Raw genomic sequence first — 25,563 nt, forward strand, 5'->3', positions numbered from 1 at the left:
ATTACAGTCGGAGAATAAAAAAAGTAAGGGGGAGTGCTTCTTTAAGTAATGTGCCACAGTGATAAATACTGTTTTCTACAAGCTATGTATCAGAACAATCGGAACATGGGATTCATAAAGTAAACAGGATACATGTGTTTTTCTGTACCAATTGTTAAAGAAGATTATAAATTATTAGACTCAAAAAAATCAGCAAACTGCATTGTGTATACAGCTCATATACACATATCTATGTCTCGGTGGTTGAAATTACAAACAAAGCCCATCTAGTTTGTTGGGCTTGCAGTCATGTGTTGCTTAATTCCTTTTATCCCATCTTCTTGGAAAACTACAAAAGAGGATAAGATCAGACTACACACCATTTTTTTGTAGTCTGTTACCATGGAGACATGTAGGTCTGCATAGAGGTCGAATCAAAAAAAAAAAACAGTCATGGTAATAGTTCTAGCCTCTAAGTGATTAGGATCCTGAACAGAGAACCCCCTCTATTACAGCAGAAGATAAGAATAAGCTGAAGATGGATGGCTCAGGTTACAGTGCCATAGTGGATCACCAATCCAAATCCAATGTATACATTTTTACCTTATGTGGCAAGAATTACCAAATCTTTAGTATACAGCTTACTAGTACTAAAGTAGAAACAATAAATGTTCAGTTAGTTTCGGCATAACAGGAAATGGTGGCAACTGGTCTTCTTGATGGGAATAGGTGGATTTTCAAAGTGTGACAGAAACTAAAACATAAAACTGAGGACATCAAAGCAAACTGTATGATGAGACACATTCAACAATGTCCTTTCTGCCCCCACAAAATCACAGAATAAATGGATAAAGGTAGAACTGGATCTAATGAGGATTGGTTTTAGTCTATATACTGTAGGCCACCAAGTGACCTTGTCTAGAGTCAATGAAAAAAAGGTGGGAATCAAGTTCAATGCACGTTTACTAAGCTGAACCAAATTCACCCATCCACTGCTCATACTTCTCCAAGTCTGCGGCAGACACAGATTTTGAGATTTTCTTTAGTGCCAACTCAAAGTCTGTCATTGTCACGGGCATCTGTAGCTCATCCTTGGACAAAGCACGGATCTGTTCTGGTGTTAGGCCCTGGATACGTCGTCGCATAGCCATCATGGAAGCATCCCTAAAAAAACAAAATCTAATGGTTATCTTGACCTAGATAGCTTGACAAACCTCAAAAATGACAGAGTAGGGTAGTCTCAAGACAGATATTGATGAAGTATAACTGCATGTGCCATCACTGTTTGACCCTTGTTGATTACTAAAAGGTGGCAGTCATGCTAGGAAACATTGTGCCAATTCATTTCCTCTTGGCTCTGGACTTCTAGTCAGCCATTAAATGTAATGAGGCTCTTAGTGGAGCCAACAGAGAACAATGTGGCATAGTATTTTTTAACACCACACCACTTCAGTGATCCCTTCTAGCATCACAGTGATTGGACCACCACTTATCGGACACAGACTTCATATATTGGCAATATGACAATAACAGCCATTTAAACAATACAGATGTGAAGGAGGAAGATGGCACTCACCAAATGGGTATAATCATCCGAATTTATTAAGCATCTGAGCATCAGGGGAGGAAGGAGTCGGGTGACCACAGTTTCGCGGCAGAACGCCACTTTGTCTAACCCTTTCTGCCGCGAAACTGCGGTCATCCGACTCCTTCCTCCCCCGATCCTCAGATGCTCAATAAAGCCGGATGATTATACCCAGTTGGTGAGTGCCATCTTCCTTCTTCGCACCTGCATTGTTTGGACATCTTTGTTCATGATAAAGCAACAATAGGGTTCACTTTGTTGGTGGTTTGCCGGAGCATCTGCCGTGTATGGGACGGTGCACTCTACTTGCTTTCTGTGTACTGTTGGACAGCCATTAAAACCTAGACAAAAAAAAAAAACGAAGCCGGTAGCAGCCACCAATCAGCTGTTCTGTGCCAGCACTGCACAGTGAAGGGTGTTTGGATGAGATTGACTCAGTTCACTGTGTACGGATGAGGACGTGTAACTGCAGCTCAGCTCCTATTAAATTGAACGGCAACCGAGCTGCAGTAACCAGGTCCAGGCCACTATACAGTGAATGGAGATGATTGCTTCCAGCCCTGTTACCTGTGTAGTGCTGGCACCTAATTGTGATTGGCAAAGGTTCTAAGTGTCGCCACTTCACCGATCAGTGACTGATGAGCTATCCTGAGGAAAGGTCATCAGTATGTTTTGCCTTGAAATACCCTTTAAACAGCGACACATCTTTATTGTACAGATTTAACAAAATATCCTTCTGGGAAAATGTTGGGCTTAATTTATTAAAAGAGAAAAAAAATGACCCTACTCCCCACTTCAACCCATCCCAGGGCAGCTATCATTTTTTTTTTTTCGTGTGCAAGGACCTGACTGTGTACTGCATGGACACTTTCAGGGCTAGACAGATTTAAAGGCGAACTCCGGCAATAGCTGAAATCCTGAAGCCTGCAGGTGAGAAGGAAAATAGATTGCAATTAGGCAATTACCTCTCCTCATGCTCACATCGAGCAGCCACGGGACCCCCACCAGGCTCCAGGATCTTCAGGGTGTCCACATCACAACCCAGCTGATGGACTGTCCGCTCAGCCAGTCAGTGACTGGGGTGGGAGGCCGCTCCAGTCACAGATTGGCTGAGCGGCCAGTTCAGCACCGGAGACAGGCATTTTTCCCTGGGTCGTAACATCATCACAATTTGGGGGGACAATGACTTTCAGCGGGGGTCCTGCGGCGGCTCCCACCACTCACTGCGGGCACGAGGAGAGGTAGGTGCTTAATTGCAATCAACTTTCCCCTCCCCCTGCAGTATTTTAGCAATCGCCAGACTTCTCCTTTAATAAAGGAGGCCCACTGTCCTAAAACACAATGTAGCACAATAAACTTAGTCAAAAATCTACCATAATTTACATTATTGTGCAAGCACTATATAAGACATAAATCAATGCAATAGCGATAAGCAGTAACATGCAAACAGAAAAAAACAGATCCAGCAGGGATGACAGGTGTGTGCGGTCATTGATCTTGCTTATCAGAGCAAAATACGTACAATTTTTTTCAAAACTGATGAATAGCTGCATCTTACAGCAATGTCCGCAAGCAGAAGGTAGGGAGAAAAACTTATGCATCCACCAGATTAGCACCAATGACCTTTTGCAGTAAAATCAGATACCAGTATTTGGTAGAAATTTAATGTTCACACGTTTAAAAAAATCAATCACTATTTTTGTTATCCACTAAATACTTTTAAGGCTACGTTCACACGCAGCAAAAGTGGCGGAATTCCGCAGTGAAACATGTTCATTCTTCAGTGCCGTCATTATGACAGGGAGGCTGGTGGCATTCCACGGCGGAAAATTCCCCCACTTTTGCTACGTGTGAACGTAGCCTAACGAGGCTAGCGGGGGAACTTAAAGAGGTTTTGAAATTATGGACACTAGAGATGAGCACAATTCGAGCATGCCCAAGTCCAATTGTCCAGCAGTTCAATATCGGTGGCTGAAGATGTTGGATGTAACCCCTGGGGAGTCTGGGAAAACATGGATACAGCCATAGGCTAAATTCATGTTTTCCAGGACTCCCCAGGGCTACATCTAACGTCTTGAGCCATGCGCCTGTGTGACCGCTGTTCTATTTCAACAAAAGACTCAGGACCTCCATTCAAGATCAGGGGTGGGAGGATACTTGCAGTTGGAAACCACAGAATCAAACCTATTCCCTATGTTGGGGATAAATTATCATGGTGGGGCAACCTCTTTAAAGCAGTTACACAGGCTTAGAAAAACATGGTTGCTTTCCTGGGTTTGGTTTTGCCGCTCAGTTCCATTGAAGTGAATGGAGTTAAACTGTAATACCAAACACAACCTGGGACAGGGGTGGCACTGTTCTTTCAAGAAGGTAACTGTGCATTTCTAATCCTGGTAAGCCCCTTTAACTGAGAGGTTATAACCTGATGGCTCATAGTGACCTCCTCCTAGAGCCTTCACAGTGAGACAGAATGCTCCAGAAAGTAGCGCCTCTATGATGACACAACCTCATCATACTTTAGCCCTTTGTCCCTAATTAGAATGTAATAACACAAGTGCCTATCTGATAAAATATCTTGTACAAACCAAAGACAATAGACATTAATTGGGCAAACTGGTCCTATTTTTGACACCATTTCAAGGTTTCTATGAAGGAACTTCACTTAATTTTTAGATCGTGGCGCAGCTAAAAGTAATTAAATAGACAATCGAAAAATCCTCCCCCCAGATATTAAATCTCTAATTACATTTCTAAGGAGCCGAGAGCCGCTGATTAATTGCACAAGCAGATTTGCCTAAGACAGCTAACAGATTGCTAAATAATTTACGAAAGGTTACGGTTTTACCCAATGAGATTACACCTGTAAGAAAAGAGGAAGGCTGGTGAAAGAGACGGAGGAAAATGGTAGGAACATTTTGTATCTTATTTGTTTAACCCTTCACGACTGGTTTTGGAGGAACAGATAATCTAATATACACATCTAAAAAGTTTTACAGCTTCAACATATGTAATGGTCTATCAAAAAGTGATACCGTACCCCAGTATATCTTCTGTATCAGTTCCTTAAAGAGGTTGTCCAACATTTGTTTCTTATTGCAAATGTGAATACTTTGAAATCTGTCCATTTCCCTGAGTGCTTTTCTCTAACCTTTTTTTCGCCTTTTTTGTCCCTGGGCCTCCTCCTCTGTTGCTGCTTTTTGGATTTGTGTTTGTTTACATAAAGAACTTCCAGGTCACAGGGGTCAGCAGTGACATCACAGCAAACATCTGCAAACCTGTAGCTCCACCCCTTCTCTCTGAATATAGCTCCACCCCCTCTACCCATAGGCAGGGAAATGTCTGTATTCAGGCCCGGCTCCAGCTTTTTGTGGGCCCTTGGGCGACAGAGCCTCGGCGGGCTCCTTTGAGGAGCAAAACATGGAGAGACAGGCGAGGAAAGATTTGCAGCAAAAGAAACATGCGGCTGCTGCATATATCTTTCTCCTCCTGTATCTCCTGATCTCTGCAGTAGTCAGGACTCTGGAGGAGTTAGACCCAGTCACAGGATTTATATATATATCATGCTGATAGTGCTAGTTCTCCTGTATACAGCTCCTGCTGTGTGTGTGTGTATATATATATACATACACACGCGCACACACACACACACACAGAGCAGGAGCTGTATACAGGAGAACTAGCAGCACCAGCATTATATATATATATACATACACAGTCTCTGAATGTAAGTCAATATAGAAGACTATGTTAATTTTATATCATCACTGAATATTCCAATAGTCACTTAAAAATTACCTTTTATTATATCATTTAAAACACCAAACACTTTATTGCACAGCCATCACCTTTGCACTTTGTGCCACCAATTTTTTACACAGGAGAGTCTATTTGGGCACTCTTCAGACCTTGTAGCATGTTTCTGGTACCCAAATTGTCCTCTTCTTATATGTTACACTGTATATGTTATAATCTACTTCGGAAATATCTATCTATAAGTATTATATGAACATGGTGAGACCTCTAGTTCTCCTATATACAGGCCCTGCAGTGATATACAGTATATATATATATATACACATACATACACACACACACTGAATATCACTGCAGGGCCTGTATATAGGAGAACTAGAGGTCTCACCATGTTCATGAGAGAGAGAGAGAGAGAGAGAGACAGATATCTAGTTGTTTTGTGTATAGAGGTCCTGCTGTAATATATGTATATATATATATATATATATATATATATATACATACATATATTACAGCAGGACCTCTATACACAAAACAACTAGATATCTGTCTCTCTCTCTCTCTCATGAACATGGTGAGACCTCTAGTTCTCCTATATACAGGCCCTGCAGTGATATTCAGTGTGTGTGTGTATGTATGTGTATATATATATATACTGTATATCACTGCAGGGCCTGTATATAGGAGAACTAGAGGTCTCACCATGTTCATGAGAGAGAGAGAGAGAGAGAGATATCTAGTTGTTTTGTGTATAGAGGTCCTGCTGTAATATATGTATATATATATATATATATATATATATATATATATATATATATATATATATATAACACCCACAGAGGTCAATGCAATGCTAGTTTATTAAAATATCCCGGACAACCCCTTTAAGTCACACAATATAAACCTTATTTAAACCTTATTCAAGGGAATTTTTTTTCCCTCTTTGACCTCTAAAAGTCACAGTTTTCCATCTACAGAGCAATACGGAGGTTTGTTTTTTGCGGGACTAACTGCACTATATAATGACCCCTTTCATTTTACCATAACATATATGACAGAACTGGGGGTGGGAAAATACAGTATTTGTGCAGTAAATAAAAAAATGGGTCTGTACAATCACTTTGCTCCCCCGTTTACATAGCATTTGGTTTAATAGGTTATACTACTTATAAAAACAAGTGAAAGTTCTTCTTAAAAATGTACATGCTTAACTGTCCTATTCCAAACCCTGTAATATTTTTACGTCTGGCCTGTGAGGGCTCTTTTTAGAGCCGTGATCCATAGTTTGTGCTACTTGGAAGTATATAGGACTATATCAGCCATTATATAAATATATATATATATATGTGTCCAAGAATCAGCAATTCTGGGGTTTGGATTTTTCCCCCCACTTACTCAATGTTAAATTACCCACAGCTGCTAATAGCAGTAGACATGCTCTGCCTATGAAGCAAGCTCAGCTTTTAAAGAGACACTGTCACCCTCTTTTTGTACTATGACTTCTCTACATAGGTGTAAAGCAGGGGTGGGGAACCTTTTCCATGTCGAGGGCCGGTCGGGCATTTATAAAATCATTCGAGGGCCGCATACCGTGCGCGGCAGTTAGTAGCGGGGGTTTGCAGCACCCAGGGCAAGGCAAAGTATTGTTCGCCTAGTGCCCCTGCTATTGTAGTTAACCCCCAGCCATGTCCCTGGTAGCCTAGTTAACCCCCCCAGCCATGCCCCTGGTAGCCTAGTTAACCCCCCCAGCCATGTCCCTGGTAGCCTAGTTAACCCCCATCAGGCATGTCCCTGGTAGCCTAGTTAACCCCCATCAGTCATGCCCCTGGTAGCCTAGTTAACCCCCATCAGTCATGTCCCTGGTGGACTAGTTAACCCCCATCAGTCATGTCCCTGGTAGCCTAGTTAACCCGCATCAGTCTTGTCCCTGGTGGACTAGTTAACCCCCATCAGGCATGTCCCTGGTAGCCTAGTTAACCCCCATCAGGCATGTCCCTGGTAGCCTAGTTAACCCCCATCAGGCATGTCCCTGGTAGCCTAATTAACCCCCATTAGTCATGTCCCTGGTGGCCTAGTTAACCCCCAACAGTCATGTCCCTGGTGGCCTAGCTAACCCCCATCAGGCCTGTCCCTGGTGGACCAGTTAACCCCCATCAGGCATGTCCCTGGTAGCCTAGTTAACCCACATCAGTCATGTCCCTGGTAGCCTAGTTAACCCACATCAGTCATGTCCCTGGTAGCCTAGTTAATCCCTCAGTCATGTCCCTGGTAGCCTAGTTAACCCCCCATCAGGCCTGTCCCTGGTGGCCTAGTTAACCCCCATTAGTCATGTCCCTGGTGGCCTAGTTAACCCCCAACAGTCATGTCCCTGGTGGCCTAGTTAACCCCCAACAGTCATGTCCCTGGTAGCCTAGTTAACCCCCAACAGTCATGTCCCTGGTAGCCTAGTTAACCCCCAACAGTCATGTCCCTGGTGGACCAGTTAACCCCCAACAGTCATATGCCTCGTGGACCAGTTAACCCCCAACAGTCATGTCCCTGGTGGACCAGTTAACCCCCAACAGTCTTGTCCCTGGTGGCCTAGTTATCCCCCCCCCCAACAGTCATGTCCCTGGTGGACCAGTTAACCCCCAACAGTCTTGTCCCTAGTAGCCTAGTTATCCCCCCCCATCACTCATGTCCCTGGTGGACTAGTTAACCCCCATCAGTCATGTCCCTGGTAGCCTAGTTATCCCCCCCCCCATCAGTCATGTCCCTGGTGGCCTAGTTTTCCCCCCCCATCAGTCATGTCCCTGGTAGCCTAGTTATCCCCCCCCCCCCATCAGTCATGTCCCTGGTAGCCTAGTTATCCCCCCCCCATCAGTCATGTCCCTGGTAGCCTAGTTATCCCCCCCCATCAGTCATGTCCCTGGTAGCCTAGTTATCCCCCCCCCATCAGTCATGTCCCTGGTAGCCTAGTTATCCCCCCCCCATCAGTCATGTCCCTGGTAGCCTAGTTATCCCCCCCCATCAGTCATGTCCCTGGTAGCCTAGTTATCCCCCCCCCATCAGTCATGTCCCTGGTAGCCTAGTTATCCCCCCCCATCAGTCATGTCCCTGGTAGCCTAGTTATCCCCCCCCCCATCAGTGATGTCCCTGGTAGCCTAGTTATCCCCCCCCATCAGTCATGTCCCTGGTAGCCTAGTTATCCCCCCCCCCATCAGGCATGTCCCTGGTAGCCTAGTTATCCCCCCCCCCAACAGGCATGTCCCTGGTAGCCTATTTAACCCCCAAATAAAAAAAAAATAAACATCCCTCTCACCTTACCTCCGTTCCCACGCTGTCCAGGTCCTCTTCTCTCCCAGGTCCTCTGTGCCGGTCTTCTCCTGCAGGCGGCGCGCGATGAAATGACGTCATCGCGCGCGGCCCGCAGGAGACTGAAGACACGCGCCGCTTTGGAGGAGGAAGGAGCCGACACAGACAGCACGGCAGCTGTCACAGAGGATGCTGTGTGCGCCGGCTCCTTCCTTCCTCCAGAGCAGCGCGTGTCACAGGGGAGCCGCGGGCCGCGGGCCGCATTGGGAGGTCTCAGGGGCCGGATGCGGCCCGCGGGCCGGAGGTTCCCCACCCCTGGTGTAAAGGATAAACTTTGGAGTTTTCATACCTTATTTTATACCATACGTCATGGTGCTTGTGCCAGTTAAAAGTAATCTTTTATTATCTGTGGATTGTGCCACCTGGGCGGAGCTTCTCGACCGAACAGTCACTTAGCCCCACCCACAACAGCACTGTAAACCCTGCCCCTCTGTGACTTCATAGCCGTCTAAGACCCACCCACTAGGTTGGCCCATACCAATGGCCGCCGAGGGGGGCAGGCCTATGCTCCAATGACATCAAAGAGGAGCGGGGGCCTGTAGTGGCAATGTGGGCAGATAAGTGGTGCTGCAGCCGAGAATCCCTGCCCAGGTTGCACAACCTACAGATGATAAAAGATCACTTTTTACTGAAACATGCACCATGATCTATGGTATAAAATAAAGGTATGAAAACTGCTAAATTTACCCTTTACACCTATGTAGAGAAGTCAGAATGCAAAAAGCGGGTGACAGTGTCACTTTAAGCTCATATCATAGCCCCTGGAGGTGCACATGTCTCTTTGAGGAGACCACCAAATTAATGTATAGAGTCAAGCAGTGCATTTCCTCATGGTATACAACATGATGTTGCTGGGCTGTGTAGTACAGGGACTTCACTAGGGGGCCCTCTGGTGACAGTGCATGTTGGAGGGGCGACATTCACACCAGCACAAAGAGAGGAGACTGGGTTTTCTTTCCATTATTGTCGTATTGACTAATAAGGGTTTAGTAGTGACCTTTGTTGCCAGGCTGTGACCATGAAAGTAGCACCACGTGACCTGATGATGGCAGATAACCCTGCAGAAGGCCAGAACTATACAGACAACCAAAGGGTCTGCAGCTGTATTGAACCCCGAGAGCGCCACAGACCTAAGAGGGCTGTGAGCAAAATCGCTGCTACCAGGGGGAGACTACACGAATGGTGGGAACAGACCAGAGGCACGGCATAACTAGGGCCATGACTGCCAACCTGGACTGTTTTTGGGAGCCATCGTGCTTTGAATTGTGTATATTTTGCAACCACAAAGCCTCCAATCATAGAAAAAGTTATGTTACATCAGAGAAATCAGCTGTCTCTGGACTGTCCTCTGCATTCACTATTAGACCCCCTTGTCCTGCCAAGGATTTATCTCCTAACTGTGCCAACTACGGGTATGGGCACACTATGAAATACGTGCGGAAATTTCAAGTCAGTCCAGTTCCATAAACTCAATGGTTTTCTCAAACGAACTCCAACATCCACCCAAAGAATTGACACGTCAATTCTTTGGGTGGACGGCTAATTTTGTTTGAGAAAATTATTTTATTCCGTAGTGTGAACATACCCTACAAGCAGATATCCTGAAAGATTGTCCCTCTATTTATTGAAGCTGCAATGCCCCTTTCAGATAAAGATCTGCATTACAATACTGCAGTAGAACATAATGGCTGCTGGATTCATGCGAGTCTATAAAGTACCTGCAAACATTGGTGATGTCAGCACCAGAGTATCCCTCAATCTTCTCAGCAATGACCTCCAGGTTTACTGCTGGGTCCAGCTCAACTTCTCGGAGATTTATTTTCAGCAGCTCAGCTCTTCCATTAGCTGCGACAAAGAGACGGAGCAGAGTTAACTTTGTAGTGATTAATAATAGAACAAGTTCCCAAAAGAACTGAAAACATAAGCATAGACTGAAATCTGCCAAGATTAAATCAATTAAATACAAATTATATTCTCTCTGGAGATTCCACTTGGCTGTCAGGTGCCAAGTTCTGATAAAATGCCATTCAAAATTATCACGGCAGATTTAGCAGAACATATGTGCACTAGATAATACAAATGAACATAGAAACAGTTACTAACGGCTAAGTAGATGGCCTACGGAGCTGTCTGCCATCCCTATACTAGCACCTTAGTAACAATAAAGCAACAATCACCAAGTTATCAAAAACAGTACAAAATACGGTTTGCAAGCCACAAACAACAAATCTAGTAAAAAAAACAAAAAAAAACTTCTTAGGTATCTATGGAAATCAGCAATTTACCACTCTTCCTTCTCCCAATTTAGTCTTTTTTATATAGGGTAACTTAGAAAGCAGGAGCCCCCACTACTACAATGTCTGCTATCAGACAATAATAAGGTTGGTTAAAAAACAAAACAAAAAAAAACATGAGTCCATGAAGTTCAACCTATACTGTTTGTTGTTAGGTTCAGTCTGTGTCTTATAACAGAGAGGCCAAGACAGAACATATGAAGTGGAAGCGGGCCTTTACTATGCATAGGAGAGAGGAAGAGCGTTTGGGTTGTGTATCTGCAAAATGTGAGCCTGTCTGCCTCCTCAGGTAGATCCACACAGTGCCTGAAAGGTAAATTAAAGCTTTTTTATAATTTTTCACTGCTCATAATATTCTAGGATTTCTTCTATTAAATGTACACATTGCTGCCTCCTGATTATAATCGCCCCCTCCCCTTAGTGGCCTTTGTCCTCTCACTATTGTACTTTGGTAGGGTCCTCAAAATATATACAGCTTGATATGTATATGACCAGGGTAGTTGCTACCAACCACTTATATTCCCTAAACCAGTGCTTCTCAAACTGTGAGGCGGGCCTCACCAGTGAGGCGCCCCCTAGTTGTTGGTGAGGCCCAGCTGGGGAGCTAGTTTTCACAAATTGACTATTATCTGCACAGTCCTTTTGCTTTTTGCCGAAATCTATATTTTAGCAACATTATTAATATATTTTGTACTAATTTATTAGTATATTGAGCTTGGGAGATGATTGAAAGGTAACCCTAGCATTATTTTCAACTTTTAAATAGACTTTCACCACAGATGGTGAGGCCCAGGTACCCTCTTGGTCAGTCTGGTGAGGCCCAGGCATTGCCTTGGTCTGTTGGGTGAGGCTCCAGTAGAAAAAGTTTGAGAAGCACTGCCCTAAACCATTTGCTGTAATGTTAGGCTGGATGTACATGTTAGTATTATGGTCGGTATTAGTTTTTCATTTTTAGCTAATTTTGGTCAGTCGTTTTTAGCCAAAACCAGGAGTGGGGCCAGCAAATTATTTTTGGAAAGATTTAAACCTTTTTGTGTATTTTGGACCCACTCCTGATTTAGCCTAAAATACTGACTAAAATACTATGTTACATTTCAGGCATCAACATGAATGGGTGTCCATGTATGAAATGTATAGACTGACTCGTAGGGTCTTTCCCCTACATCTAACAGAGGGTGGGTGCTAAACAATGAACTACTCTTTAAAGCCATATGGGCATAACTTCAAGATCCTGGTTACTTTCATTTGGGTCTACAGACACAAAAAGACTGACTGCAGAAAAAAAGACCACCTGGTCCATCTAGTCTGCCCTTATATTATTTATTTTCTTTCTTTCTTTTTTACCCCAGGCAGGTTCACATTCACTTACGGTAGATTTACCAACCCCACCTGCTGGAAGCTCGTTTCAAGTATCCACTACGCTTTCAGTAAAGTAATATTTTCTTTGCCTTTAAATAAAAGTCATAACCATGAGCCATTCTGCCTGAAAGTATCAACAGCTTCAAGTGAATCAAATGCTTAAGACAACATTACTCCAAGAACCTAGTTTTTTTTCCAGAATAAAATGTGTTGCTTTAGAAAATATCACTCTTTGCAATGTATTCCTGTTAGAATATCCTATACACTTCTCAGTAATTCCCTTGAAAATGAGTTGGGTTTTTTTTTTGTTTGAAAGTCAACTGTGAAGACCTTGAAAACTCTCTCAATGTTCTTTGTAATCCACTCTTCTATGTGTTAAGTAATACGTTTTCACAGCAGCGGGCAGCATAAAATACATGTATGAATAAATCTGATCTAATGACATCACTTTCCAGGAAAAGCTTGAAAAGTTCTATACTTCAGCCAAGTTCTCGCTGGAAGCGCATCCACTTTACATGCAGCCCGTACAATGCTCACAACTGTTCCATTAGTAGCAACAACCTCATAACTTATACTTCTATTCCAGTCTGAAAGTCAATGCCCTTGAACCAGATTATTATTATGAGAAAGAGGATTAATCGCGTCCTCTGTAATGTTCTGTGACTGGACATTTGCTGGCGGAGATGTGCCATCGTATCAGAAGTGCAACATGACTGCCATTACAATAGTCACAATAACTTACAAGGCAAAATCCAGGTCATTCCAGTACTTTTGATACCGTTAATTCCCCACTAGCAGAAGAGCACTATGGTGGGCTCACATGAGGGGAGGACACAGCTAGTATTAGAGTAAGGAGATAGAGTGCAGACATCCATTGAAATCCATTGCATCTATGTGAAGTTTTTCAAATAAACTTGTTTTATATCATTTGTATGGCTTCTATTTAAAGGAGAAGTCCGGCGAAAATTGTTATTAAAGTATCGTATTGCTCCCCCCAAAGTTATACAAATCACCAATATACAGTTATTATGGGAAATGCTTTTATGGTGCGTTCACACCTACAGGATCTGCAGCTGATTTTCTGCAGCAGATTTCATTTAAATAACTGAACACAACATCAAATCTGCTGCAGATCCTGTAGGTGTGAACGCACCCTTAAAGTACTTTTTTTCCCTGCACTTACTACTGCATCAAGGCTTCACTTCCCGGATAAAATGGTGATGTCACTTCCTAGATAACATGGTGATGTCACAACCCGAGTCCCAGAGCTGTGCGGGCTGTGGCTGCTGGAGAGGATGATGGCAGGGGGATGCTCAGTGTCCCTCCAGTGCCCTGTGTCCCTCAGTGTCCTCCTGCCATCATCCTCTCCAGCAGCCACAGCCCGCACAGCTCTGGGAGTCGGGTTGTGACATCACCATCTTACCCAGGAAGTGACATCACCATGTTACCCAGGAAGTGAAGCCGTGATGCAATAGTACGTGCAGGGAAAAAAGCACTTTATAAGCATTTCGCATAATAAGTGTATATTGGTGATTTGTATAACTTTTGGGGGGCAATACAATACTTAAATAAAATTTTTCGCCGGACTTCTCCTTTAATGTATATGACATTTATGGTCTCTGTTTAATGTATGTTCCATGGCTGATGTCATATAGTGGGATAAATCACCCATAGGTGCTGAATATACTAATAAACAAGTTTTCTTACAATAAAGTGACCATTTGTACCAGGCAAAGCTAAAGGACAACCAAGATGGCTGCTAATATACCTCCCCCACATTGGCAGCTTTCCATAGATTATTAACTGGAAGAATTGACTCATGATACTCATTGATACTTCCTCCAGTCTATTCAAGACAAACAAAAAGAGGTAAAAATTCTACAATAGAATGTGAAGGCAGCAATAGTGATTACCATACAGTTTTCCTAGAAAAACAGCTGAATAGAACTGATCAATACTTGGAAGAATACTACAACTCGATGATAGAGCCTATGGCTGTATCCATATTTTCCAGGACTCCTTAAGGGCTTTTTCCCACGATCAGTGTCACGATCCAGAGGAGGATCGCGACGCGGATCCCCTAGCCAGAACGGCCGCACGGATCATGTGATCGCTTCAATGGTCCCTAAAATTGTCTGCGGATTCAATTTTACGGGACTTGTCAATGCAGCCTAAGGCTGCAGCCCCGGGAAGTCAAATGTTAAGTGATCTGAGAACGTTGGCGAACACTATTATCCACCCCCCAACTGACTATCGTTTCTTTCCTGGACAACCCCCTTAAGGATTCAGATTTCTCAATACAAATTTAATACATTAGCTTAAAATTCTAGCAAAACCTACTCAATAGACATTGATCCACACCAAACCTACTAGGTGACCATAGTTATGCATACATGTACATACATGTAAATCTCCCAACAATCAGCCAACAAAAAGACAAGAAAGGACAGGTCTGTAATGTTTCCAATCTTTTTTTATTGGGTTCATACAGAAAAAAACTGGCATGCGCAGTTAGATGCTTTAATATGGGAGTATTCTTCAAAATGTTCAAGAGTAAAGAGCCATAGGGACTCCAAATACAACCGTTCAGGCTCAGAGCACTATATTGCGCCCAATAGGCTTTAAAGTATTTGTCTAATTTAGAAACCCAATGTAGTCTGACTTATGGGGGGGGGGGCACTAATTTCTACATATCCATTATTTCCTAATAATGTAATAACGTAACCAACGCTATTTGCAAGTAACTTTACTCGTCGGGTTGTTGCAGTCAGCCATAAAAGAGTTTGACATATGTGATTAAACAGTAATGGGAGAGGTGAGGCTGCTGCATTCTGATGGAGCGGGAGTCTAGACAGCGCAGTCACAGGGACCAGACATCGGTGAATTACAATGATCTGATTACAATGATCTGTGCCTTCGAGTGAAAAAAATGTAGAAACTTATGTTCTTTCCCGGAGAACAGCGGAGTTTAGATACTGAAACTCTGGCAGCTTCTAGTGATGTTAAAATGATGCTCGGCTTCAAGTTGCCCGAGTGTGGCGGTAAATATTTAAAGGGAATTACATCTGCGAATGGCAAATAAACCTATGTGAGGATGGTCCTTAGGGAAGTCTACTTTTCAATGCTGCACTTTATATTTACATTCAGATACATTTCTGCATTGAAAACTTGCAATTCTTTGTCGGCTCACTTTCTCATCCTTATTTACTGTGTGTAAAGGGCTCCCCCTCAAGATATTGTGCTCCTTGGATGAATAATTCTAATACATGAAAATAGAAGAAGAAACAGACCATCTTTTTAAAGACAAAAGGGTCAGATAAATAAAAACTAGTTCTTGGACCATGTAATAGTCTAAAAATGTGCCAGATTTATCACAGTAGTATCTATAGACGGTGTTGGCTTATAACAAAATAGTGTGTTAAAATATTGGCGCAACATCAAGTCCCGCCCCCAATTCAATAGTAAAGCTAAGCCCCTTGCTGAACAAGGCAAAATATGTATATAATCTAGGGAGCAAAGGGGTAATGTTTCTTCTTGAGGAAAGTGCCAAAAAGGCATGTGGAGACTTACACGCCATCGGGAATTCTGGGTAAAAGGATATGCAAAATAACTCTCTGGCACCACCTTTCTCTTCCAGGTCAATATTTGGCTCCTTTAAGAAGCCTTAGAAATGGACTGGGGATTTACCAAACCAAGCAGAAATTCTATTTACTTTTAAATCACTGGTTATAATCTAAGGCTTCTTAAAGGAAACAAGCATTGACTTAAAGTGTGACTGTCACTTCACAAAACCTTTGTTCTGTCCAGGATTGAGTGTTCAGACCCATACAGACCGGGAGAAAGAGCAGGGAGAAGATGCGCTGCAGCGTGTCCTCTTCCGGCTCTGTGTCATGTGATCAGATTAGTTGTGCTCCACAGAGCTCCATTATAAGTCCGACTAATCACGTGACACAGAGCCGGAAGAGGGAACACTGCTGGTCTGAACACCCAGTTCCGGACTGATCAAAACTTTGAGATGTTTTGTGAAGTGAAAGGTACGCTTTAAAGAAATGCTATCTCCAAAATGGTCTGATTAACTATTACTATTACTACTGTAATGTGCTACAAAGTTGAAGGGAAACTATCAGCAGGTTAGATGAATCTGACCTGCTGATGTCTCCCTTTTGTGCATAGGCCATTGAGGAACTATCGTTTCCAAAAGCGCTTATCCTGATGAATAGCAACAGAGCAGGCTGGCCGGCCAGATCAGTGCTCTGGGGTGGTAGTCCTGTCCCCAGAGCTCAAAACCGGCCAATTAGCCCAAGGATAAACCTACTAAATGCAGAGAATAACGGTAAGATACTTTCCTTCATTCTCAGCTCCCTGTGCAGAAAAGGGACATATCAGCAGGTTAGATTTGGCTAACCTGCTGATATTTTCTCTTTAATTAGCTAATGTGTGCAGATTTAAAGAGTCACTGTCGTGTTTTTTTTCAGAAATCAATAGTACAGGTGATTTTAAGAAACTTTGTAATTGGGTTTATTAGGCAAATATGCCATTACCTGCATTCAAAGACTTTACCCAGGTCCCCCCCTCCCTCCTCTCTAATTCACTGCTCATTATCAGGAAATCACGACTTGTTTAAATCAGGCGTGCCCTGTGTTATCTATGGAGAGGGGAGGGGGAGGAGGGAGATTAGTCGCCAGCAGAGAGCAGAGAACAAAAGATTACACAGTGAGAGCTGTATGAAAGCCGGTATTCAGAGGTCAGTGCTGACTTCAGAGGAGATAGCCTGGTGATGTAGCCCGGTGATGTAGCTGTATTTGTTGTCCTGTTTTGGTGCCTCATCTCCCTCAACCCCTCCCCTCTCCAAAAGAGAACCATGAAGACACGGGGGGGGGGGGGGATTCAAACTGCTTTTTGGGCTAATAAACCCAATTACAAAGTTTCTTAAAAATCACCTGAACTATTGATTTCTGCAAAATAAATTTAAACGACAATGACACTTTAAAGAAGCACTCCAGGATAGATAAGATAGATACATACATACATACAAAAGACTTGGATTTAAATTCTTTGCCTCATTTAATGGTCAGGGACTGTACTCTTCTAGCGATAAGTGTTGGGTGGCATACAGCAGAGTGTATTCAGAAGGCAAGGGCTACTTTCCCAGAGTCCCACAGTGGCATAGATGGTACAGGCAGAAGCTGACAGGCAGGGCTAGTGAAGTCATGGTCCTCTGAGCCCCTCTAAGAGACTGCTGATTGATAACCTAAAGTTGTTGTTCTAACTGCAACTGTTCAAGCATCAAGTGTGACTGCAACCACCAAGCGAGGAGTTCCACTTTTATAAGCCTTAATTGTTGAGCTTGCTGTGCCTCAGTGGGAAACATGTATTACAGCCACTTGTTAAAAGAAAAGTCAGCGCCCTTCCAGTGGGGTGCCACCCCCTTACACATCCCGCATATTAAAAATACTAGAAAGACATGAGGGTTTCTTTTGTGGGAAGCTTAATTTCCAGACACATTTAGTTGCAGGAATGAGAGCTACCTACTGTGTATGAAGTCATTTCTATTTCAAGCGCTCCCATTTATTTCTATTTGTAGATGGTGCTTATTTTTAGCAATATTCTCGGTAGATAATTGACCAATTGGATTGTTTTCTCCAAGTTACTTCTACTCTATAGATGAGTTTCCAAAAAAGTGAAGTGGCTCGAGTGTATAAGGCAGTAAAAATGTTTTATTGGCAAAGTAGGGAGAGAAATTTTTTCATGAAATGTCAGGGGATGAAAAGTTATATGCAGCCTTGAAATTTATGTTGATACAACTTTAGGTTATTGCCTGTACCTGTATTACATCTAGAGGGTGGAGGTTATTCATGCTGCTTCCATACACTCTGCCGATTCCTTCTATGAGATGTCACAAAGTCTAAAGGGCCCTATTACACGGATCGATAATCGCGCTCTGTGTAATAGAGAGAACGATCAGCCGATGACAACGATCATCGGCTGATCGTTGTTTTAGGGTAATATTACACGGGCCGACTACAGCAAGATCATTTTAGTAAACGAGCACTCGTTTACTGGACCTATTAGACGGCCTGATAATCGGGCAGTAAGGGCTGCATGGACATCAGCCTGTGATTTGCTGAGCAGCCAGTCAGCTGACAGGCCACTCAGACGCCACTGTAGCCGGGACCGGGAAGCTGCGGAGCACAGGAAAGAAGACCGGGAGCGGGGAGAGGTAAGGTGTCAGGTGTTTGGAGAATCGTCGGCGTCACGCATCACTATTGTACGCAGCGATGTGCAGTTGGCGATTTTAGATCCAAACCTAAATCAATGATCAGTCAATGATCGTTGTCTTTATTACACAGAGCGATAATTAGCCGAATCTGCCGATTTGCCCGATTATCGTTCCGTGTAATAGGGCCCTAATTCCTGGCATCTTTTTCTTGTAGGACCACCACACAAGAGTAAACTTGTCGAAAGTTTGGGTTTAGCAATGTCCGGACCCGGGACTGCCAGGAAAACTTCAATATAGTTTATGGCTGAATCCATGTTTTCTAGGGCACCCTAGGGTAGCCTACAACTTCTCTAATTGCTGGGAGTCAAGTGCAGAGCGTTCATGTTCGGCACCCAGACTTTCGGAAAGTTCGCTCAACAATAACCACCAGCCATAGAATGGTGTCAGCCCATAATAGAACATTAAAATGTTTTTCTCCTTCAGAGAAAAATGGGCACATAAGGATCCAAATATTTTACTAAACTAGATATTGGATCAGCCACTGAGTGCGCTATGCAGCATAAATTCACTTCTTCCCAGCTGTACCTAACCAACAACTGGAGGAAGAGCTTCTCATACGCGACGTCCATCTCAGTTTGAGAACTATTGATCTAGTGTGTAATGAGGAAGGGAACATGCAATGTCAGCGTATTCGCTCTGATCTATAGAGCTAGATTTAAAAAAAAACACCGGGACAGGACAGCACTTTGTTATTCTTACTAAAACCATAATCTAGGAATTCTGCTTTATCTTCAGAGGGGTTGTAAACAAATGCACAAACATAAATGTAGTATACCAAGTATGGTGTGTACAGCAGTTATGTGGGCAGGCCAGGGCACAGCAGCTCTCTCTGTCTCTATCACAGCAGGAAGTCACAGCACAACTTAAAACCAACACCAGCAACTAAACTACATACAGTAAAACAAAGTTCTGTCTAGGCCAAAGGCAGCTAGAGACCTGTAAACTTCCCCTCTCGCCAGTTATTCAGTTTGGGTATAGACAGGTGCGGTCTACACTGGGTTGCTGGGTTGCTGAGAAAACTGTACAACACCCAGAGAGTTTCCTGCACTGACGCTTTACTAATTATTAGGACTCACACATGAAACTCGCATGTTGTTATACGGTTGACTCAGGGCAGAGTTGGGCAGAGGTTTAAAGATACAATTTAAAGTGCATGTCCGAGGATTAAAATTAGGGATGGTCCGAACAGAGTTCGGTTCGGGTTCATACGAACCCAAACTCTCGGTAATGATTCCCGCTGTCTGTCCGCTCAGTGGAGAGGGTGGATACAGCGGGAGGACCGCCTGGAAAACTGGGATACAGCCATAGCCATAGGCTGTATCCCAGTTTTCCAGGCGGTCCTCCCACTGTATCCACCCGCTCCACGGAGCGGGCAGACAGCGGGAATCTGGTGCTGAGCGTTCGGGTTCATACAAACCCAAACCTTGGCAGTTTCGGACCATCCCTAATTAAAATGTTTTATATATGCTAGGGTAGTGTTCAAAACAATAAAGATGCCGCACTTACCTACCCTCAGGCTCCACAGCTGTTGCACCCATGATCTCAGTCCCTTTTTGTCACTGCTTCTTCCTGGAGACACATCACCCCGACAAGAACTGCCACACCTCAATAAGTGTTTGGCTAAGAGTGTAGTCCTTGCAGGGACGATTTGACACCAGGAAGTAGCAGCACGAGTAGTGAACACTTACCAAGAGCGTCAACTAGGCAGCTGCAGAAGCCAGGATTAGGTAAGTATACCTTTTTTAAAAAAAAATAAAATAATTATATATATATATATATATATATATATATATATATATATATATATATATATATATATATATTTTTTTTTTTTTTTTTTTTTTTTTTTTTTTACCCTACCCCCCCCCCCCCCGCCCCCATCTCTTTCCCCGGACAATCCCCTTAATGTTGGTTCTGTATTCCATTCTTGAAGGTGGAATGTATGCCTGGATAAAGATGACAGATTTACCTTCTTTCTTTTTTTCCTATAAGAAAAAGTTTACACTACATCACCACCTCTCCAAGCTAATACAGGCTTCCATAGAACTGAAAACAACTGCCTCGCTTTTAGGATTTCAATTTGTGCAGGACACAGGCTGAGTTAATAGTCTCCCCTGTTGTCTGACCAGCAGCCAGCATCAAATACACATTTTACAAATATCCAATGGGAAGAGAAATCTATTGGCGTGGAGTGATTTCCTGCGGTGAGGACTACGTCAGACATGGAGGCGACTCGGTTATCGCATTAATCTGCAGCTGACATCATCCACCTAGAGCTGAATAGTTAAATGCAAACACTCTCTATAATCCATCAGGACTGCAGCGCGATGGACACTTCACCAACCCTTATGTGTCAGTCTTTAGTACACAGGAGCCATTGTAGGTGGGGAGAATGAACAGAGTTAATGGTTGATGAAGATGTTTTCCATATTCGGCACCGCTGAACTTGGATACAATGAAGTAGAAAACAAATATCAGCGAGCAGCGCCTGGCGGACTGACACAAGTAATTAATCTGCTGCTAGTCAAGCAGAGAAAGTCTTAAAGTCTGAGCGAAAGAATAGAGAACTGTGACTGGGGATAAGACACTAAGGATTTTAGAAAACTTCTTGTTACACAATGGCTTAAAGGGGTTATCCAGTGTTACAAAAACATGGCCACTGCCTTCCAGAGTCAGCACCGCTCTTGTGTCCAGGTTGGGTCGGGTTTTTCAACTTAGTTCCATTGAAGTGAATGGAGCTTAATTGTAAACCACACACAAACTTAGGGCAAAAGTGGTGCTGTCTCTGGAAGAAAGTGGCCATGTTTTTGTAGCGCTGGATAACCCCTTTAAAGAGGTTAGCCAGGATAAGGAAAACATGACTGCTTTCCTTCAGCAATCCACACCCTCAGTTTGAGTGTGGGTTTTGCAGCGCAGTAAAGTGAATGGAGGTGAATGTCAACACCCCACACAAATCCTGGATAACACATCAAAAACGGGTATTATTTGAAGTGTAGTTTGGAGCCTGAACGGGCAATTTTGTTACCTAGGAATGGTGCTTCAAGAAGTTGGGTAAGACAAATCAATGAAAGAAAAGTGTTAAAAGGAAAGAGCTTTAAAAAAACAAAACAAAAAAAAAAACGAGAAAGTGTGCTACAAAGGGCGTAAAAAAGAGATTTTCAATGTTAATAATAGTCGGATGAAATGGCCGATTTTAGCGGATCATCATCTACAACAATTGTATTAGACTTTGATAGGCCATGTTGTGGCTGATGGAAGTGCCGTGAGTATTGACAGATGAAAACCACAGACTGCTTAGTTAAAGGGGTACTCCAGCAAAAATCTTTTTCTTTCAAAGGAACTGTTGTCAGAAGGTTATATAGATTTGTAATTTACTTCTATTAAAAACTCTTAAGTCTTTACATACTTATCAGCTGCTGTATGTCCTGCAGGAAGTGGTGTTTTCTTTTTAAAATGACACAGTGCTCTCTGCTGCCACCTCTGTCTATAACAGGAACTGTCCAGAGCAGGATAGATTCTCTATGGGCATTTTCTAATGCTTTGGACAGTTCCTGTCATGAACAGAGATCACAGAAGAGAGCACTGTGAAAATAAAACATTTCCTGCAGGACATACAGCAACTGAGAAGTACTGCAACACTGAAGATTTTTAAATAATAGTATATTACAAATCTTTATCACTTTTTGAAAGTGATCTGAAAGAAAAAGATTTTTGCCAGAGTACCCCTTTAAATAAGTCAACACAATTGATTTCACTAGGAGGCCACAAATCCTCCCTATAATACTGCAGTGTTGCCATAGACTGGACAATTATTTAGATTCCTCAACAAATAAATGACTGGAGGAACTTTTAGCAGTAAATGTAGAATCCGGGCAGCTACATTGCGGCTAAGCAACCTGCTTTTTATCATGGTTTTCTATGAATTGTTAATAGCCGCAGTTTTACAAGCTGCTTTCCTGCAAAGGTACACAGGTCTTAAAGGGACATTAACCTCTCAGTTTTGTTAAGGGATAACAACCTGATCGAGTCTCCCTTCAGAAGAGAGCATGTGGGACGCTGCCCTTATTCTCTATAGGGGAGATTTATCAAACATGGTATAAAGTGAAACTGGCTCAGTTGCCCCTAGCAACCAATCAGATTCCACTTTTCATTCCTCACAGATTCTTTGGAAAATGAAAGGTGGAATCTGATTGGTTGCTAGGGGCAACAGCCATTTTTACTTTAAACCATGATTGATAAATCTCCCCTTATGGGTGTCTATCTCCATGGCCACCATACAGAATGAATGAATAAGTGAATGAATGACCAACACACATGCCCCCACCCCGCTCTACTCCAACAGAAGAGTTAGGTCCCCACTCGTCAGCTTGTTATTCCCCTATCCTACAGTATGCCCCTTTAATGTACACACCCTTGGGTCACACAATTCACACAACAGATATCAGTGTGAATATGTTCTGGTCATCCATACATCTTACCTCTAAGGGTATGTTCACACTTAACAAATACAGCGGAATTCGGCGGCGGATCTCTCCGCCACGGAATCCCGCCGTGCTCAGTGTCCCAATGTGAGTGAATGAGAGGGCGCGCGCTCCTCCGCTTTCTGCTCAAAGGAGTGACATGCTGGAAGAAGCGCGTGCTCTCCCATAGACGGGCTATGGGACAATAAGACAGGTGGGATTCCGCCTGTTTTACTCAGTGTGAACATACCCTAACAGAGTATTACATGCTACCCACTCTATAACGCCCACTCTATGTATACATGTTAGTGGATGTCATTGTGCTCTATGACAATTGCATCTGCTTTATGTTATATGTGAGTATCTCAGTACCTGTAGGTAACGGTATATAGATCCTCTTTTCTAATCTCCTCCGTAACGCCTCATCAATGTCCCAGGGGAAATTGGTAGCGGCCAGGACCATAACCATTTTTGAGGGATCATCATTTTCTAGGGCGCCTCCAACACCTGCAATAATAAAATGCTCATTATAAAGTAAAGTGAATAAGGGTGTTGACAATGGAGGAACCATGATCTTTATTAAAACCGCACTTTGCTCTGTAGACTCCTTAGGATTCAGAGCCCACTCGCCATCAATCACAGAGGCTCCGCTTTTGCCGTACTGCTCGGCTAGTTCATCCAAGTATATATTCATAAAACAGACTGTCCCAGGCAATTTCTCAAATGGCATCTGTGCTCGGTGGTTTTGAAGTCTGATGCTGGAGGGCTTTACATAAAATAACTACTGTTGTACATTGCTCAGCCGAGGGAGACAGGTTATTTATATAACTGTCTCTACTGCTCTCACACTAAAGGGGATGAAAAGTTATTAAAGGAAACAATCCAAAAGTTCTTTTATATCTAGCGCAAAAAGCACAACTGCATCCAGGCACTTTAGTCCTGAGCAAAAAGCAAAACGCTATTATGAGGGAGTATTAGAAGGACCAATTTCTTGAATTTATCTATAGTTACTTCCCTTCTCGAAATAAGTAAAAATGCATTCAGGAGGTTAGATATCAAGACTTCGATGTTTTATAGACCAAGCAATGTAAAAGCAAAACCATGAAGGGGGAGCCCACAGCCATACCACCCTATGAGAATATGAGAATGAGAATATTTGCTTGATATCAGTACAAACAAATAAAATGATGCACAAGTATATACTATAATGAACTATTATATACTATAATTATCTATTCATAGGGCATAAAGGAGTGATCTGATTATATTAAATAAGACTTATAAATTGTATATGAAAAAAGTTATGCACCTTTCTATTATACGTGTGTCTTATCAACATGAGCAAAAAAATTTGTTAAAAAAAAAAACAAAAACAAAAAAACAACACCATGCCTGACTTGGTTCTAATTACTTCAATGGAACTTAGCTGTGATACCGTTCACAAACTGAAGTCAGAAGTGGCACTGTCTCTGGAGAAAAGGCAGCTATGCTTACTTTAAAGTGACACTGTCAACCCCTTTTTTGCATTATGACTTCTCAACACAGGTGTAAAGGTTAAATTTTGCAGTTTTCATACGTCATGGTGCTTGTTCCAGTAAAAAGAGATTTTTTTTTTATCATCTGCAGATGGTGCTACCTGGGGGGGCTTCACGCCCGCAGTGCCACTTAGCCCTGCCCACATCCCCACCATGGGCCCCACCCCTCCATGACGTCATCATCACATAAGCCACAATGCTATGGGCCAACCTAGAGGGGGTGGGGCCTAGACCTTTAGGTAAGCCCATTCCGTTGAAGGGGCAGGGCCTATACGGCTAGGATGTCACAGAGGGGAGGGGTCTAAGGCACCACTGTGGGGGGGACTAAGTGGCATTTCAGTAGATAAGCCCCACCCAGGTGGTACAATCCACAGATGATAAAAGATCACTTTTAACTGGAGCAAGCACCATGACATAGGATATAAAATAAGGTATGAAAACTGCTAAATTTACCCTTTACATCTGTATAGAGAAGTCAGAATGCAAAAAGGGGGTGACAGTGTCACTTTAAATCCAGGATAAGCCCTTTAACTATCCTTCTTACAGAAGGATGCCCCCAGTGTGACATTCTGCCTTCCCCTCAGTGATGCAACTCCATTAATTCCAAAAGAACCGCTTTACAGAGGGGAAGGGTTTTTTTCACACGGCACCTTTACCGGAACACTCCCATCTGAAAAATTACCAATGATCGGCGGGGGTCTAGCCTCTAAGACTCCTACTGTTCCAGAACTGAAGGGGTGACAACAGCATTAATGTAGTGCTCCGTCCCCTTCACAGCTTTTCCTGCAGAGCTAGGGGATCTGATCATTAACGGGGTATTTCCATCTGAAAAAGTTAAAAGTCCACAGGATAGGGGATAACTAACTGATTGTGACCCGTTTGTGCAGTTCCCGTATAGAATGAATGTATCTGCGGCCCACTGTCCTACAGGAAGCCTGGGGTCCCAATTCTCGGTCTCCACTCC

General features: G+C 43.1%; 1 protein-coding gene across 1 annotated transcript in view; it reads right to left on the minus strand.

Annotated features, from left to right (window-relative positions):
- Positions 1–563: 563 nt before the first annotated feature.
- Positions 564–25,563, minus strand: part of KATNAL1 (katanin catalytic subunit A1 like 1) — a 78,333-nt gene continuing 53,333 nt past the window's right edge. The window contains exons 9-11 of the mRNA XM_069972068.1: positions 23,437–23,571; positions 10,390–10,516; positions 564–1,143 (exon numbers count right to left, since the gene is read on the minus strand). Of these exons, the coding sequence (XP_069828169.1) occupies positions 945–1,143; positions 10,390–10,516; positions 23,437–23,571 (461 nt within the window). The 3' untranslated portion in view covers positions 564–944. The remainder of the gene's footprint in view (positions 1,144–10,389; positions 10,517–23,436; positions 23,572–25,563) is intronic.

This window comes from Dendropsophus ebraccatus, chromosome 5, assembly GCF_027789765.1.
Source record: "Dendropsophus ebraccatus isolate aDenEbr1 chromosome 5, aDenEbr1.pat, whole genome shotgun sequence".
NCBI lineage: Eukaryota > Metazoa > Chordata > Amphibia > Anura > Hylidae > Dendropsophus > Dendropsophus ebraccatus.